We start from the raw sequence: 18,733 nt of genomic DNA on the forward strand, positions 1-18,733 counted from the left end.
ACGTGTCACCTACTCTACAGCAGCAAGTCAATCACAGCAACGAACAAAGAGCGTCTTTATTTCAGCAGACCTGGAAGGTTTCTGTGCAAGTTTTTGGAATCACGTTGATCTGCTGCCCGAGCAGCCAGCGAGTAAACCGGTGTGTTTACACAAGTGGAGCGATCTCCTGATGTTTCCAAGGGCTGAACAAAGAATTGTAGTATTGAAATGCATTTTGCTGCTCCTTCATTGTTTATACACCTTCCCAGTGGCTCCAAGCACCGTTTTGGGAATTTTCCATAGGAGCAACAGAAACACATCTCGGCCGCAACGCAGAGCGGATTACTTACAGGTTGTAATTCTGCCCTAAGGAGTAAAAAGACAATTCAGTGACCAGATGTGGGGGCCATGACCTCAGTTTGCCAGCCTTGCGTGTTGTCAAATCTACTTTTGATCCACCTAAACATCAACCAATCATCCCAAGAATACTTCAGAAACCACCTGGAATGGGAACACTTCAAGAACGCAACTTTTAGGATTACTCCTAAAATCCAGAGAAGCTCAAGCAGTCTCCAAGTGAGGAGGCAGAACAGGAATAGAGAAACATAATGAGGTACGAAGACAGCGTAATACATTTGAATTCAACAAACAATACCAGCGTGTACCTGTTCTTCCTAAGAGCTCTCTCAAGATGAAATCAGCATGCTCAAAACTGAGCAGGAGCATCCGTACAGAACTTGCACACCTTAGGTGTCTGGAAATAACTTGTGAATGGTTTGGTACTTTCTAACCAAGAGTTATTTACCACGCTTATCAAGAGCCCTAATTTATTGTCTATTAGGTATCTGAAGCTAGATAGTAAAGTGTTAATCTCAAAGTGAATGGGAAAGCTGTTTAAATAAGATTAAGAAAGAGTGACAATGTTCATGGAGAAGAGGGCTCCCAACACAACTATACGCACCAGGAAAAGCACAGAACCAAGTGACGAGCACTGTTCAGTACTGACAGTATGAAAGAAATCACCCTCTGCATTCCAGTCTCATCCCTAATTTATGTGTGCAGAGGGGGAAGGGAACCCCAGGATTCTGTAAAGTTACCATGACCAGTTTTACTATTGACTTCGTTTCCCTCTTCTTCATTCACTTTCAAGAGTGATTCTCCACACTCATTCCGTCTCTCAGAAGTGACTAGGCAACAAAAGCAAAGGCAGCCAGGGGAAAGCATTCTGACTGCCCAAAGTACTTCTCAGGAGTCATTCCACACAGCCTTTAAAAAGATCTTCTCTTTGCTAGAAGAGGGCATTAAAAATATATTATTTCTTGAGAAACATGGGGATGGGATGGAAATACGTGCAAGACAGAAGGAAAGAAAGGGGTTGTCTTTTGTGGCAAAGCTTTTCACTCCAGTGCCACGATGCACTGCAAGAGCCAGCTGGTTATTTGGTCCCTCCTAAGTACCAGCCTGCAATACTGCTGCACACAAAGAACGCACAAAGCACCCTAACACAGAGGGGAGGGGAATTTCTATGATCCCCAGCTAGCTTTGTACTGGAGCTGGCCCTACCAGAGTCAGAACACAACCATGCGGGAGCCAGAGACGCAGTTCAAGCAATGGACAATCAAGCTGCTTTTGTTGGCCTGTGAAAATCTGGAAAATCTACGCACAGGGAAAAAGATTCAGAGTATTCTCCATCTCCCACGGAGAATTCCTAGTCCTCCAGGCCCTGTTATGCTGAAAAATAATAATCATGTAATCATCAGTAGAAAACTTCTTTTCCTATTTCTCCATTTCTTCTCCCCTTCTCTTTCCGACCACGCCAATCTTTGAAATATAAAAAATCACTCTACATAACAGACAAGTCCCAGTTTAATTACACATTCAACTTTGGATTTGAAAGCCTGACTGATTTACTCATTGTCACCACATATCTTACCTTCAACTTTCTATTCAGTTCCCTAAAACAAAGGTTGGACCCCTCCTGATTAAGCAGATTCTCTCCCACTGCAACGACAGTAATAGGAACTTGAACCTTGTTGGCACTGGTTTTTATGTATGGCTAATAATCCTCCGATAGTTTTACTAAGCTCAACAACCAGAGAGAAAAACAACCCCGAGTCCATCTGCTCTGCACAAAAGCAGCTGCTCCTGTCTGCAAAGCAACAGCAAGATGACATTAAAATTGCAGAAAACAGAATTGAAATAGAATTAAATCTCAAGTTCCTTTACAAAAGAAGTACTACTTGTGAAACCAGAATAACAGCTGAATATACAGGTGAAATGTTCTAGCAAGGTAACAGCAAAAACAGAGCAATCACTTTCTACCAAAACACACTGCCTTCCACCTGGGAAACCATCTCCTCAAGCTTCTGAAAACAACGCTATCAAACTAACCTCGCTTAAAGGCACTTGACAGAAAGCCCACCCGGTGTTCAATACAATTCAAGCCGAACAGGGAGCGGCACACCGACTGCTTTATTACTTCTGTGTCATAAACAATCACTGTGCCTCACTGGGCTGCTGCTGTTTGTGGGTCAACAGTGCCAAGCTTCCACAACCCCACTCACTCGGTTCAAGTTTCCCCAGCAGTTATCACCCGTTCCCCCTGCGTCCCACCTTCAGAGGAGGCAAGAGGCCAACCACCAGCCCTGCTGCAACAGGGGCCACTTCCACAGATCGCTGAAATCAGCACAGGGATCACCACCCGCACCGCCTCAGAAAGACATTACCACCACCTCATGCTTTTCTGAATGATCCTTCACTTATCTCAGTTACACTAAGCAGTTGCCTTTTTTGCTCAGCTGACCTCCTGAACTTCATTTGTTGGGGGGCAAGAGGGAGGAGAAGAGGAACAACCCCATCCCCAGAGGGTGCAGCTGGATTTGCAAAACACCATCAAGCTCACAACCAACGTGACACTTAAATGCATTTCTGTCTATCTGCACAGTCTGAGTTTACACTTCCAACAACAGCTCCCTGTAAGTAGGATTTTGGTAGTGCTCTGAGAGAAAGGAAACTTATTTAAACCTCAGCCCACTGGCTTCCTCTCTCCATCTATAGAAGGAAATTCAACGTCTCCAGCACACAACTCCAAGGCCCCTGAGGCAGCAAAGAGAAAACAGAGAGGACAAAGTTGGAGCAGTCTTGAAAACAGGTGGCACAGATGTGCAGCAGCACTGACTAACCACTCCGTGCTTCTTACCACGGAAAATGACAAAATTAAAAAGTTTCATCTCTGTGAAATGAGTTAGAGCATTCACATTCAAATTAGTACAAGCATCGGGAAAGAACTTTCAAGCCTTAAATTGATTTAAAAGTTGATTGATCCACTATGGAACTGGTGAGGCATTAGCTGTACCACAATTAGTGCAACCACTGGACTATATCTAACCACAGAGTTTTTATTCCTGCTCACCAAGTCTGGAACTGGATTCTGTAATCCCCTTTATGCATACAACGATCACTGTGAATTTACAGAAGAGAAAAGCTAAAGGCTAACAGCTGAGAAGAATCTGGAACAGCTGCCTTGAAACCATTCTATCTGATGAAAGCATTAAATAGAGTCTGGGTGTTTGGTTTTTTTTTTTTTAACCCCAAATTAGTTTATTAATAAGAGCTTCAAAAATTACTGCGAAAATCTTCTCTTACTAAAACTCATAACAACAGCACGCAGAAGAATGTTCTCTCAATATAAACAAATGCAAAGCTGTTTGGTTTCTGGGTAGAAACCATTAACCCTCATCACCCTGATTAATTACTTTCTATTTTTAAACCTCGAGAAAGGACATTACTGCAGCTCCTTTCAGAGCACATGCATGGGAAGCCTATGGGCAAATCCCCACCTTCCCGGAGGTGAAGCAGTGCACTGACCACATCTTTAGCTACAAGGTGCTGCACGCCAACACAGCTCCCAGGAGCAATGCCTTCCTGCAGCAGCCAGACACCATCTCGTTGGGAGAGCGCAAAGAGCGATCCGTCAAGCTGCGGTCAGAGGACACGGCTCTATATCTACAGCACATCAGCCCAGATGCAAACAAACGCAACCAATATCCGCCGTCATGGCTGCCTAGATTTAGGCACTGCATATTGAATGAGTAGGGTCAGACTGGCTCCAGCATCAGTAGATGTAAAAAAAAAGACAAACTACAGAACTAGGAGGCACTGGAGGCAGCACAACCAGTGCAATTTCCAAGTCCTGTGGTGGCTGCCTCACCTACGTGTTGCTTGGAGCTCATAAGGAACATTTTCTGCATACACCTGAGCTGACCTACCCCGTGATCCTCTCCCCACCCTGGAACTGTGGGGATAAAAAAACCTTTCCAGAGCCCTGTGCATAAAGAGGAAAGAAGCTCTGAACGTTATCCAAAGTTATTGCAAAATGGAGAAGTTACCAGGTCAAAACGGAGCCATTTTTCAACTCAACAAGCTAGAGCAGCCTGAAAATACCACGAACTCAATAAAAAGGGACTGTTTAATACCCAACAAGAATTCCCTTCAGTCTCCAAAGGCATCCTCTGCCCTGCAACTTCAAATGCCATTGTTCTGGACTTCTACAACACTCTTGGAAAGCCTAGTGAGCCTCAAGGTGGTCTGAAGCACGACACGACTGGTTTCAGTCCACATGTTTTCAAGGCTTTGCAAAAGGCCTCAAAGCCCAAACCTGAGGAGGGAGCCTGCTCACGAAGATAGCTAAGACACGTCCCCTCTTCACGTGGTCTGGTTTCTCCCCTGAACAACATCCTAAAGAATCTCTTCAAGCAAATGAGATGCTATGTTACTTTATTAGCTCAGCAAATGTATTTAGAAAGACTACCACACAGACACTGGGGAAATTTTACTAGGGGAAAAAAAGCATGAGCACCCAGTTAAAATCTCTTAATCCACATGCTTCCCCGAACTCCAGTATTCCTTAAAATACGTCAGGAAGTGCCTATTTGCTTTTCCTATTCACACTAATTCAGGTCTATTGTTGGCTGAAACAAAGGTCTTTCAACCCACATCACCCATTCCCAGGACATTTGACACCAGTTTATTAATATCATAAACAGAAGAGGCACAAGTGGCAGAAATCCAGACCCACTCCTGGTGCCCGTCTTAAATAACCTTAGAAAGGCGGGTGAATAATCCCATCACTCGTGGAACTACAATATTTATTCACAATTAGGAACAAGCAGTTAAAGGTCACGGTTTCTCCTTGGGCCTGTTCTATACAGACACTGGAATAACCCACGTCCTAAACAACAGCTCAGGTCTGCCCACAAGCTTTCCTCTCTCCAACCAGCAGCACCAACAAAAAATGGTTCCAACAAACGGTTCTGGCTTCTGACAAAAAATATCCAATGGCAAAAATCAACGTTTCAGCATTTCTAAATACCAGCCAGCTGCCCAATGTGAAAGCTTTTGTGGGGTTGCTTTCCAAGTCACAAAATCCAGCTGCTGAGAGCTTCCAGCCTGGGAAGTTTGCGTGTACTTAGAGGAAGACAAAGGGGAAAAGCCAACTGGGCCTCCCATTGGGATGCACACCAACCCCTTCCCACTAAGGGAAGCTCCTCTCCTCACAGGGCTGGGATGATCACAAACAGTAGTTGCTAATCGCTGAGTAACATCACTTTCAGAGGCTACACACCCCTAAATTGAGCTGCTCTATAATACTCCATCAGAAGGGATGCTTTTGACGTGAGAAAGAAAAAACAAAACATGAAGCAGAGACCATACACGAAGAAACACCTGTATTTAAAAGAAAATCGTAAAACGTCTGCAGACACCTGAGTAAAACGTCTTCCTTCTGAAAGCATCTGTTAAATAAAATGCCACCTAACATTATGGATATCTGGCTTCAGTACGTAGCTTCTCCACTACTGTCACACAACCTGGACAAATTCAATGCCCCTGTTTAGATGCAGATAAACCAATCCCAAACCTGAGGTTTCAAACGGCACAGAACTCAGGCGACCATTACTGATAAAATAAATAGGGGCTGTCATTATGGCAACAGCATATCTCACACACAAAACAGTTTTAACAGCCCAGAACACATATAACCAAGCCTTGACTGGTTTACATGCACCAAAAATCACTGAAACAAACACACGTTCCTTGGCGCTGCAGCGTAACACTTGAAAAAGTCTTTTTTAACCCTAAGTGAAACCTGAGCTAGAATACAAGCCCAGGAGAACACGAAGCTCACGGTTTGCTGGAAGGGAGGAGCTGGCAGTGTCAGTGCTCTCCACACCTACAGGGGATCCCTACTACTGAGGAAGCATCTAAAATACTGCTGAAAATGGAGCCATGACTAAGTGACACAAGAAGATACAGGGCCTCCTCCATTTTGAATCTCCTTGTTCCATGTGTGCAGTATCACAGCGTACCTGATTCCTTTAAAGAAGGTAACTGTACTAAGCAATAACAAATACAGCCCACACTGGTTACATTTCCAGTGCTGAAACTCCATTTAGCTAACAAAAACCTACAAGGATTTATGAGATGCTTTCCTGGAAGAAGAGGACAGAAAAGATCAACTATATCAGTATCATGCAGAATTTACGGAGTTTCTTGTCATTTCTATCCTTTACACAACTATAAGCAGATCAGGCATTATTTAATTATAAGGGAACAAAATTAACTATCCTCATGCACCCACACTGGAAAGCCTGCAGCCCTGGAGCTCAGCTGCAGTACTACAAACAAGGCTGCTTCAGGATACGTGCTGCTTCAGCAAGTGCTCCACGTTTCTCATGTAAAACAACAGCATGAAATCCAAGTTATACCTGACAGCAGGATTTCCCAAAATCTTTTAGAAGAATTAGACAGTGTTATTTAAGCTTCATTTCCACTGTGATAGAGATAACATGCTAGCACTGTATCCCTTCTCCCAGAATGGGCTAATTACTCCTAGTGGCAGAAGTGCTTTACTGTATTGCCAAGCTGTTTTATTTATACTTTCGTTTTCTCTGGGAGCTGTTCTCAACATGCCTGGGAGGAATGAAGAATGTTCTCGAAACATCTTACACTCAGAAATACCATCTAAGTCTTAAAAAAAGATAGAAATGTCAGCAGCTAAGCTGCTCTTCCCATTAAGTTATATCCAGTTAACAGCACCAAGTCCCCACTCCTATGGGCACTGGAGCTAATTTCCATCCAAGACCAGCCTGCAATCCCCACGTATAAATTTTACATGCTCCTTCACCAAGCGTGATTTTAAACATTATGAAAAAACATCATTCAAGAATACGGGAGCCCAGGCTTTAAGTATACGCTTCCCAGGCTTACGCTATCCCTAGATGAAGGCTTTTTAGTAAACATCCATCAGCAGTAATATGGGAAGCTGGAAGCTTTGCATTTAGAGAAGGCACTAACAAGCTCCCAAGGCCTTCTCAGCCCTCTTCTGTGGTTCCGCCCTCATTCTGTGGTGACAGCTGATAAACAGGTTTGATAAGCAAGGACTGAGCGTAACACTGCGGAGCCGGCCGCTCAGAGCACGGATTTCACGAGGGCCGAACTCACCTTCACGCTCTTTGACTCTTTTTAAATGAAGGCTCTCTGCTCGTTAAAATATTTAGCAGCAACAGGCCTAGGGGGACGTGAGCCCTGTGAACTAGGTGAATCACTGAAGTATTTACTCAGATGGTTTAAGAAGCTCCTCCTCAAGACAATAAGATCTCTTACTCAAGACAGCTTGCACTAATTAGAACAGAACACGCCCACACCAAAACTGCCCCCACATTACTTATTCAAGGGGACGTTCACTTAGATAGCACTGAAAAATCTGCACTACAAAGTTAGCTACGTATTAATTCACATAACCAAATACCCATTCAGTACAAAATGCTAAAAGGATGCTTTAATTTGGATGGCTGCTCTTTAACAGCATAAATTGTTTCTATTTCATGCTATTTACTTGCTGCATGGCATTTGCTCGCGTGTTTGGGTTTTTTGATTAAAATACTAATATAGCTTCCACACTAACAAGGAAAACATACCCGTTTCTGCTTACATTTGTGCATTTTATCTCCTTTTTCTTCCCTCACTTGAGTCAGGTGATGGAGAAGCCCTTGAATTCTGAACTCCTGCTCACAGTCCCCCACCCCAACCCACGCTGGCATTCCTCACCTCCATCACAGCGCCCATACCGCAGCACCAGCCACTAACACAGGCCAAGCAGTCCCCTCCCAACACCTTACTTGAGATACTTTCAGGAGCTTGTTTGTGTTCCCAAGTAGTGCAGAGCTATTTATGGAAAAAGTCTGCTGGAATCGCAGCCAGAATTTCAATAGGCTGCACAGCACAGAAAAGCCAGCGGTTAGTTCCCTGTTTGCAAATAACAATAGATTTGGAAATAACATGCTGCACTATTGTTCTGCTTGTATATAACAGAAGCCTCTGGGCAATGCCCTTCTTGATTTGTCACTGAGAATGCCACGGTTAAGAGCATGGGAGTATCTGGATTTTCTTTTTGCTGAAGCCATTACAAAACGCACGCAGCAAGTTAGCAGAACGTTAGGAAGACGTCGTGATTTGACAGTGCCTTTCAGAATCAGCTCCTGGAACTCTGCAGTCTGGTTGGCATTTCTATTTAGACATGAAAAGCAATTCCTGGAAACTATCGTGCTCTTTCGGACTCTTCCCATACATTCTTTGACCAAGAATTCCCCCCCTTTTTTTTTTTTTTTTCCCCAGGGAAAAATGCCAAGGCCAAGAATTCCTAAGGCCTTTCATCTTCAAAAGTCAGGCGAGACACCACCACATCTCAGGCACATCAACTGCCTCCTGCTAAGGAAAATGAAAGGAAAAAGCTAAATAAGAAAACCACTCTTACCTATCATAATGCAAAGGAGGGAGGGAAGCACGCTCACCTGGGGAACGCCAGGCTGAGCGCCCAAGGAGGTCACAAGTGCTGCTGATACTTCCAGCAGAGATGAATGCACAGTTCTGACCCCTCAGTGATTGTGGAATAAAAACCTGGGATTGCTTCACTCACTGTGGATACCTACTCTAGGTGATACAAAACGGAATTGACACGTCTTAACACCGCTGGAAGGCAGGTCTTCGCATTTATGCCATAGAATAAAAAGGTCCCTACAAATCTGAACAAAACACTGATTCAAATTCAAAAGGGAGTTAGTTACTCGAGATCTCATCTCCTCTATCTATAGATTAGGATCCTTCCTTTGATCTCAGAAAAGTCATGTAACAGCTGTAAAACCAAGACACAGAACGCTGAGTTAGATGACTGTTCTGCAGAGATCTCCAAGTTTTGGAAGCCCATTTGGGCACCAGGCAAACTAGTCTTACAGATAAAGGACACAGAGCACCAGGGGTTGCAGTGATTTACTGCCCTTCCAGATGAATCCTGACTCATGTGATTACTTTCCATTATCTTAATTCCCACTCTTCTAATTATCCCTCAGGATAATTAAATGTAAATTTTAAACTTGGTATTTTTTTTTTAAATAACACAACCACACAGCTATTCAAGAAATTTAAGCCCCATTCAAGAGACATCGGTTAGAAAGAACAGGAATTGGACAGTGCCAAACTTCCACTTCAGTAAGACTAAAAAAGAATCTCAACACGTACACAAAAAGGTTATATGACAGAGGAGGGCTGTGCACGTGATCTTCCCTTGCTGACTTCTTCAAGATGACAGCAGCCAGCAAGGAGGGCGGCTGAAGCCAGAAGTGCTCCTACACAGGGTGTACTCCTCCATTTTTTTCCCCCCCTCCACCACCACCTTAATCCCTGCATAGGAACACTGAGTAACAGAACAGAGGTGACCTCAGAGCACAGTCACAGATGACAATTTAGATCAGAGGTTTTCAGGAACAGCAGAGGGATGAGGATGTTATACAATCAAGCAGGTGTGGTACTCCCAGGTTTGGGATGAGCTTCCTCACGTCAAGCTCCAGGGAGGCAGCAACGAGGTGTGCACCATGCAAGGGTTTGGTACTGAAATGCTGTCTTCTTGCTCTTTGCCAGACAAAACTGCTGGGCTAAGTGCAGCACACGTCCTGCTCCAGGAACAGCACTGGGTTAATCCTTCCAAAAGAGACTGGTGTAAAATGAAGATGTTACCATGAGAAATGTGTGCTTCAACCAATGCCTCCAGAAGCAGCTGCCACCTCTATGACAGCGAGTCTGGAGGTAAGGCACAATGCAGCCTGAATCCTAACTTACCATTCCATTCCCAGGACACGTTTCACTACAAACGAGCTTAACACTAATTATTAAAAGATTTTTTTTTATTCAGTTCTGTCAATGTTTCTAAGTGATCCCATACAAATTGCACTAAGAACGCTATCTGAGAATTTTGGGTTTTGTTATGCAGCTACAGAAGGATAAAGTCCAGCAGCTCTCAGAAGCGTCCTTCAGAATCATCGGACATCTGTGAGAGTTCAAGATAAAAATATATATATTTTAATAAACTGATTTTGTCTGAACATACACAATTCTATTTCCTCAACTTTTCAAAGCCAGCCAGCATTAACTGCGTGTCTGGAGAGCACGCTATTCCCAGAGCTCTAATACAAGGCACTACAACCGAAAGCACAAAGAGAAACACTTCCACACAAAATGCATTCTGCATACCTGGGAAATCAGTCTTGCTTCCAACACAACTCTTAAATCCTCTCTTCCTGACCCTGATTTTTTTCCTCCAAAATTAGATGCGAGCTTATCTGCCTGAGGGGCTCACACGTGACCCACATAGGCTGGCTTTCTTAATGGTGCTATCACTTGTGGATCGCTGGGAGGAAAATACATTTTTGCAAAGGATGTCTGACCGTGTTAATAATTTCTCCTCCAGTGCTTACCAAAAGCACGAGAAGTTAGAAGAGAGAAGGTTTTGTTGCTGTAACCAAATTACAGCCATGCACAGAAACCTCCAATAATTACCTCCAGGAACACTACCAACGTCTACTAGTAACACCCCATCTGATGTCTTGGTTGCTCTCTGTTCTATGGATATTGTAAGCAATTACAGTACTGCTTATTATGAATAATACAAAGAAAGGTCTGAAAAATACCCTTAGAGAAGTAAAAAATGAAATATAAAAATGGATGTTACACCAATGAAACAGTTGCAAGAGCAGTGTTTCCTAAAAAGGAAAGAACACGTGGTACCCTGAGTTTGGTGCCATCACTAATTGACATTTTTTCTGGGGGGTGACACGGGACAGAGCAGGTTTAATTGTATGCACAGCAGCCTCGTTCTACAGCATCTCTATATAAGACAATGCATTAATTTAGATGAAGTACAAACCCCAAACAAAGGATCCGTTTTTCAAATCATATTAAGAGCGATAAGACATGGTAAGAGAAGATTATCATTTGTTAGATTATCTAAAGTGCTTTACTGTAAAGCAATCAGTTAAGTAATCCAGCTCCCAATTAACTGCTATTCTTTTCTACAAGAAACTAAACCATACTGATAACAAGACAGCTTTAAAAAACACCCAAACAACAAAACTAATGGCAGTGCTAAACAAATCGAGCACGGCTTCTCTTCTCACACACCGCTTGCGTGGCTGCCAGAGGAACAATATCTGTTCTATGTGTACTAGATCTGCAGAACAGCATTATTCACATCCCAGTGATGCATGACACTGTGCACGTGCGTCCCTGGGTGTGCACTCACACGTGTGTGTGTGATATAGAGTTTGGAAAAGACCAAGAACTGTCACACCACAAAGCAGCTTGGCCACTGGTGCCTCCCTCCCTCCACACCAGGCAAGTTCTTCGTTCCCAGCTGCCCCTCAGGCACATTTTCATCTCCCTCTCTTTGCACTGCTAGTGTCTGCACATCCACGAAAGTTTCAAGCAATCGGATTAGACTGAACTAAAATACCAGCCTAGGACCACCACTACAGCAGTGGTATTAGATATACTTATTGCTGGCCTTCAAACAGCACAAACTCAAAGCACATCTCGAACAGCAAAGTTCTAAGTCCCTTTTGCCAATTTAGTTTACCATTTGCTGTAGCACAGCACTTGCAGATCAGCGTCTTGTATTGACTGTACTTAAAATCCTATAAGGAGACTGACTCTCTTCCAGAGTTCCTCCTCTTCCTTGAGCCGCTTGATCTCTTCACACTATGCTGTCACAAGCACACGGCATTGAGAACCAGATCAGGGTTCAATTCAGCTGAGAAAGAATCCAGTCAAAAGCACAATTTTAAGCATTTTTCAGCTGGATCTGCTTCCCAGGCGAGTTCATTGTGCAGTAACATGAACACTGGTGCCAGCAAAGTGGGAAGGAGTGCCTCTTTAAGCAGAAATGCTGCCAGACATGTAGCCATGGCCTAAATAGGCAAGTCAGAAGACAGCAGGGGAAAAAGAAAGGCAAACAGTACAGCTAGGAACACCCAGCTCTTAACTCTTACATCAGCACTGCATCTGCCAGAAGTTCTCCTGATTTTAGCTCTCTGCTGCGCACATTCCACGTACCTACAGCCACCACAGAAGCCCCACTGTTACGGCAGAAGTATCCAAAACATTTTTAGGTAGCACCTTTAAAATTCAAAAGTGCAAAGCTGATCAGGAGCTGTAACCCAGCAGGACTCCCCCAGGCAGCCGAGCTGTGTTCCTTTGCATGGCTGCTGTCTGACGGCCCCATCATCAACTGCTGTTTTACAATACAGAAATACCTACTCCTTTTCCCATCTAATCTTAATTTAAAGTGCAAATGATTCCAAGAACAGCAGAATGCCACAGAAAGGAACAGCACAACACCGGTCAGCATGACTGCCCAGACATTTCAGGCTGCCCTTTAAAACAAACCTATTCGCAGTCCTTGCTCCTCTTAACTACCATTACGTTACGGGCACAGAAAACTTAACCCCAGTCCTCAGACACAGAAGTTAAGCTCCCCCCTATGACTGCAGTCTTTTGGGAGAGAGAGAATTCTTCCTCCCCTCCTACTGCGTTGGAGCCCATTACAGAAAAGCCTAACCACTGCTCCTGTAACAATGCCATTGTGTTTCTTCTGTGACTGCTGCCCACAAGCTCAGCTGGGTAGGAGCCCTCCTTCCCAAGCGATCCCAGCAGCATCCCTTTATCCAGAAGTCAGTTAGCAGCTAAGCCAACAGAACAGGACATGCCACAGCCAGACAGGGCACAGCCATCTGCTCTCTGCCAGGAGGTTCTGCAGCTCTAACCCCTAGTCCAAATAGATGTTACTTAACAAAGAGAAAGTTTTCTGATAAGGCAGGAGAAGATAGTGAACTTCCCATGGTGGTAAACTGCTCTTTACAGGCAATTCTCGTTCCTGACTTCAGTTTTCCTCACTGTTAATGGCAGCTATTTTGGTGTACTGAAGGCAAACCACCAGCACTGCTGAAGCAGTAAGTGCCCACAGCTGCTCCGCAATTTTGAAGTCAGCCAAAAATAAGCACAAAACTACATCTGAAAGTTATAACATACCTAGAATCAAACCGAGAAAACATTCCGGAACAAGAGAAACGTCAAGCCTTGTTCCTATCTCTGACCACATGCAATTTGTCCTGGGACAGAAACGTAAGAGACTTCATCCGTTCATCACATCACCAACAGTAACAGACTACAGCAGCGTTGTGGCTATACAGAAGAAACACAAATCAATCAACAGATGAACAAAGAAGCACAGAGCAGTGTCAGAGCCAGCAGCACCCACACCTCCTGCAGAGGAACCCAGGGCACAAAGGAGTTAAACAACTTGTCAAAGATGATGGGTAATCACCCAGGGCCAAAGCTTAGGACTTAAGTTCCTGGCTTCCAGCCTTGGATGGAGACTATCAGACTTCTACGTATCTTTGGATTACACTTGAAAGAACATTTAGATAGAGCAGCTTGACTCTTTTCCCTCTGCCAAGTAATTAAACAAATTTGACTTAATTTGTTCTGAAGTATGAACTCATTCCATTAAGCTAGCGTCTAGTTTTCAGAGACAGTCTAAACTTACAGTTCCTAAGTTGTTTCCAAGTAGAGTTGCCACCATGCTGTATCTTGGAGAACATAACAGAAGAACAAAAACAAACCACATAACAAAGAAACAGCAGGAAAATCTGGTGTCCTTTTCTGTGGTCATTCCCACAAAGGAAACTTCTAAGAAAACGTGGTAACATCTCCTCTCAAGCACTTCTGGACAGTTAAGTATTACCTGCAGTGAAACAGCGACGGCACCAAAGGGGACAACACTCATGCATTACAGATGCTCTGAACACCCTGACCACTGAACTGACTGAGAACAGTAACTGCTTTCACCACCAGAAGAGTTCTGCCTGATCTCGTGCCCTGGTTCTGGATCCTCCAGAGTCAACAGAACGACAAGATGAGCGCATCTGCTGGAGGACTGAGCTCCAGCAAGACAAATATGAAGTTGAGAAGGGAGGAAGACTTCCGTGGGCAAAGAATCTGCTGTTTGAGGAACACAGACAGCAGAAGCCATGATCCCTTTGTCCTGACACAACGGACAGCCACATGACAAAAGAGGCAGCCTTACACCATCAGCTAAAATTAAAGACTCAAACTGTAACGAAGCTGACACGCAGATTTCAAACTCAGAACCTCATCTCTGTACCTAACTTTGATGTGACGGAGCCAGGCCAAAGCTTACAACCAAAGAGAAGTTCCATACACACTGAGAGGAGAGGCACATCCTCTTCTCCACTGCTCCTCATGGAACCATATCCCTTCAAGTCATAAAATCTTTGCCAAAGCAGAGTGGCACAGACAGGCCCTTAACAGTCACTGCCATCTTCACTCCTCAGGCTTTAGTAACAGCTTTCCCCCTCCTTTTCCTTCCGTCCTCACCATCTCTCAAAGAAATACTGTCACATCCACCTACCACGCCGTGCTTAGAAAGCCAGAAAATTAAGAACTGTCTCCTATGATAGTTTGTGCTTCAGCCATCAAACCCACCAAAATACAGACTTGGAAGTAGCCACTCTGGCCTAAGCACCTGAAGAACAGTAGGTGCTCGTTTTGCTGGAGGTGAGGTGCTCCCATCTGAGCCAGATGTGCTGGAAGCGCCGTACCAGCATCCTTCACAAACTTTATAAAGTTGCTGTTATTACTGCATTGATTAGGAGTGCTGCTTTCCATTGCTTTGTTTATAGGCAGCATTTCAGGGAGGCTACCAGGCTCAGTTCTACTGCTTGTTGCACTTAAGCAGATGCAGTTTTCTTGACTCACACTCCCTGGTTTACGTTAACTTTTCAATTTAAATATTCTACCATTCTATTAAGAACAGGAAGAAAACAGCCCAACTCCTTCCATTTCAGCTTGGTTTTTCCCCCTTCACTTTTTGTGAGCGGAGTTTCAGTATTCCACAAAAGTCAGCTTTTTACATTTGAGCTCTAATGCCAATTCATAAACTAGAAACCCACGCCCTGGGTACTACCCTCAGCAAACTGGCACTGCCTTCAGCCACGGGGTAAGCGGAGCCCACACTCATTAGCTTGCAGACCACAGCAGTTAAGGAATCCCTGAAGATTCAGACAGCAGTTTTCTCAAGGTTTCTCCATAGAGCCTGCCACAAGAAAGCAGACAGCGGGGAGGGAAAAAGGTCAGAGCAGGCTTTGAGCCACTGACAACTTGCCCGCTGGTACTTTGAAGGAGGACCAGAAGCATGCAAAACTGCTGTTCTAATTCTGCAAGAACTACACAAGGCTTCATCTTCTTCAAGTGAGCCTAACTTAAGGCCAGAAATGCAGCTTACTGAAGAAAAAAGTATAAGTTTTAGCTTGCTACATTATTAACCTTTTCAACAGCGTTACAGAGAAACATTATAAAGCATAGTAGGAGCTCCAAGGATTGCAGGGAGTTACAGTTAGACAGCTGGCTTCCCACAAATTCCAGCAAGCATCCTGAGAACCGAACACCCAGGAAGAGCTCAGAGCTTCAGTTCAACAAATTCATTACAATCAACCACAACCCCAACTCCAAGGCCCCATTCCAGGACACAGGCACACACGTGTCAGGTGTCCAGCAGCACGCTGAGGCTCAGGGGTCTGCACTGTAAGCTGGCAATGACACTCAACTCTTCTCAAGGTCACAAAACCACAAGCCTATGTATTCCATACTCTTAAAAGTTTTCTGGAAAGCATCGTGACTGGCTTGCCAGAACCGAAGCCAGCTAGATCCCTCCCAGCAGAAGCTTCCCTGAACTCTACCCGGGCTGCAGCTCACCAGCCAGGAAGCAGGAGACCACAGAGTCACCTCTCCTGGTGCAAAGTACGAGGCCTTCCAGCAGCTAAGGGAGCTAAGGACAGGCCGCTTCCTGACTTCTGCATTTCCAGATCCCTGTATAAGCAACCACCATTCTATGCACCACACTATCATATGCAGTCAACGTGTCTGTTTTAATGAACAACTATTTGCAAGCATCCGCCACGCAACCATGATTCTCTCAGTATTTGTACCTTGAGGATTTAGTTTGATATGCAATTAAAAATAAAGGTTGCAGAATTTAAACTCAGAGGAAAAATATACTACTTTTAACAGCAGTTTACAGCTCGCGCTTCAAAATATACTTCCCCCAAAACTCTTAAATTAAGCTTTAAAATAGAGTTCCAGCTTTCTTGCTTCCAAAGTCTGTCCTTCAACTCGCAGAACAGCAGCAGCCTTTCAAAGCACCTTGCCTGCCACGTGCTGTAGCTAATAAATAAAATAAATCTCCTATTTTCTGCCTGCTTAAGTTCATCTGAATCACACAACAAATGGGGAAGTAACGGGAACTGCAGCTACTGCTCCTCGAAACGCAACGTTCACCTCACTTCTCAGCAAGTCAGAGCATTCGGGACACGTTAGAAAAAAGTTACAAACTGCATAAACGACAAGGCCAACTGCCTGCAAAAGCAAAATTAACTCGAGGTCTTACAGGTTGCATCCTGCAAACGGGACCTCGTGGCCGGGTACGTTTAGAAGTCCATCACTTTCGCAAAGTAAAGAGGAGAAGTAAAGAGAAGAGCAGAAGCGCTGCCCACCAGCACGACTCCCCGAGCAGCACGCAGCAAGGCGGGCTCCTCTGAGGATCCCCAATCACAACAAGGAGCACGCTTCTTGCAGGCACAGTCGGAAGCAGCCATCTTAGCACGAGATGACATTTGTCACTGCCAGCACTGCCGGGCCCGTCTTGGTGGATTTGCGCAATTTCCGTATCGCTTCGAGCACACAACTCCCCCCTTCAGGTTTGAGGTGCGTACGCACGCGCTGATATTCTCATTCCCTTCTCTTCTGGTTGATACAAGCTGGGAAGAGCGGGAAAAATCGCTCCATCTTTATCTAATGCTTCAATCTTCAATGAGTGCCAACGTTAATTAATTGCCACAACAGCTCCCTGTGGGACACGAGTATCCCATTCCCCATTTAGGGGGTTAGGAACAGCAGAAACCAAAAGCTGAGCGACCAGGAATCTAACAGCTCTGGAAAACAGCTACAGGTGAACAGTGCAGGAGGCCGAGCGGAGACCTCAGAAGCGCGAGGAGAACTCTCCTACTGTAGTTTGATCCAGAATCCAGGTGTCTGAACACACACAGATGTCCGTTCCCTTTACCCAAGTTGCAGAGGATTGAGATCGGGAAGATTAAGATCTCCCCACAGAGCAGCTATAGGGAGCCGAGGGGAAAAAAGACACCGTAAAAGCTTGCTCTTACCTTCTGCTACATCATCATCCACAGCGCCTTTCACCTGAGAAAAACACCACTGAATGTCATTTCCTCCTCCAGCTCCTGAAAAACACAATACAAAAATGAGACCCCCTACAGCCACAGGAGCCGCCAGCCCAACCTTCCCGACAGCGCCGCGCACACCCACTTCCTCAGCAACCAGCCCGGCACCATCGCCACCCGCCCCTCCCCACCTTTTTCCTTTCCACATCTTGTTTGCGTCCCCAGCAGCGCGAGAGGGAAAGAGCGGAGGCAGCCGCGGACGGGAGCAGCTCGCGGGGCTCACGCTGCTGGCACCGACCCACAGCGGGCGTCCAGCAGGAGCATCCTATTTCACACAAAGCTGCTTCCTACTTTAGAAATCAGAGCCCTCTCCTAACGCGCACACACACACACACACAAAACTTGATTGGGAAGCGGCAGAGGAGCTCTGCGTTTTCAGAACATTTCGGTCCACGCGAACCAAGCATGCCATTCGTTTCCTCCTTTTACAAAAGCCCCGAGCTGAACCGATGAGCTGAAAGCCAAAGAAAACAATTTTACCACAAATTCAGCGTCTCTTTGCAGAAGGAAAGAAAGCAGTTCTCAGCTTAAAAAAGAAAAACAGCAGAAAAGCAAAGAAGCCACGGGAGGGTAAGGAGCTCTACTACCATAGAACACGGATCGGAGAGAAAACTTCAGGAACATCACTGCCCGGGCGGAAGGCGGCGATTCATTTGAACCCTGCCACCAAAACACGCACAAAAACCAGCCCCCATCGCTTCTGCATCGCGTCCTGAGCAAATCACGGCAGGGCTGAGGCTGTACAGGAAGGGGCTGCCATGGGCCTGCCCTGCTGCCTCGCGTTTTTTGTTTGCTTTTTTGGTGGGTTTTTTTTTGTTTTTTTTTTTTTGCAAGCCGCTGTCAAAATGGAACTTTCCCTCAACGCCATCCAAGCAGGCTGAGCAACAGATGGCATTTACACGTTAATCCAGAGGGCTGCCCGCCGCTCCCGGCACAACAAAGAATGCAGAAGGGGCTTCTCCCCTCTCCTCTATCCATCGGAGGGGTTAAAAAAAAAAAAAAGAGCGAAAGCCGCGGCAGTCTGAAGCCCACAGCGATCCTTCCAAACACGACCC

The 18,733-nt window shown here is 45.1% G+C and overlaps 1 protein-coding gene across 2 annotated transcripts in view; it reads right to left on the minus strand.

Moving 5' to 3' along the window:
* PPP2R2A (protein phosphatase 2 regulatory subunit Balpha) overlaps positions 1 to 18,733 on the minus strand; it is a 38,737-nt gene that overhangs the window by 14,265 nt on the left and 5,739 nt on the right. The window contains exons 1-2 of one of the 2 annotated variants that reach the window (XM_021374822.1): positions 18,266 to 18,317; positions 17,604 to 17,678 (exon numbers count right to left, since the gene is read on the minus strand). In XM_021374822.1, the coding sequence (XP_021230497.1) occupies positions 17,604 to 17,678; positions 18,266 to 18,302 (112 nt within the window). In that variant the 5' untranslated portion in view covers positions 18,303 to 18,317. Of the gene's footprint in view, positions 1 to 17,603; positions 17,679 to 18,265; positions 18,318 to 18,733 lie in introns of those variants that run through there. The other variant, XM_021374821.1, reaches the window with a different exon arrangement.

Source organism: Numida meleagris, chromosome 21, assembly GCF_002078875.1.
Source record: "Numida meleagris isolate 19003 breed g44 Domestic line chromosome 21, NumMel1.0, whole genome shotgun sequence".
Lineage (NCBI taxonomy): Eukaryota > Metazoa > Chordata > Aves > Galliformes > Numididae > Numida > Numida meleagris.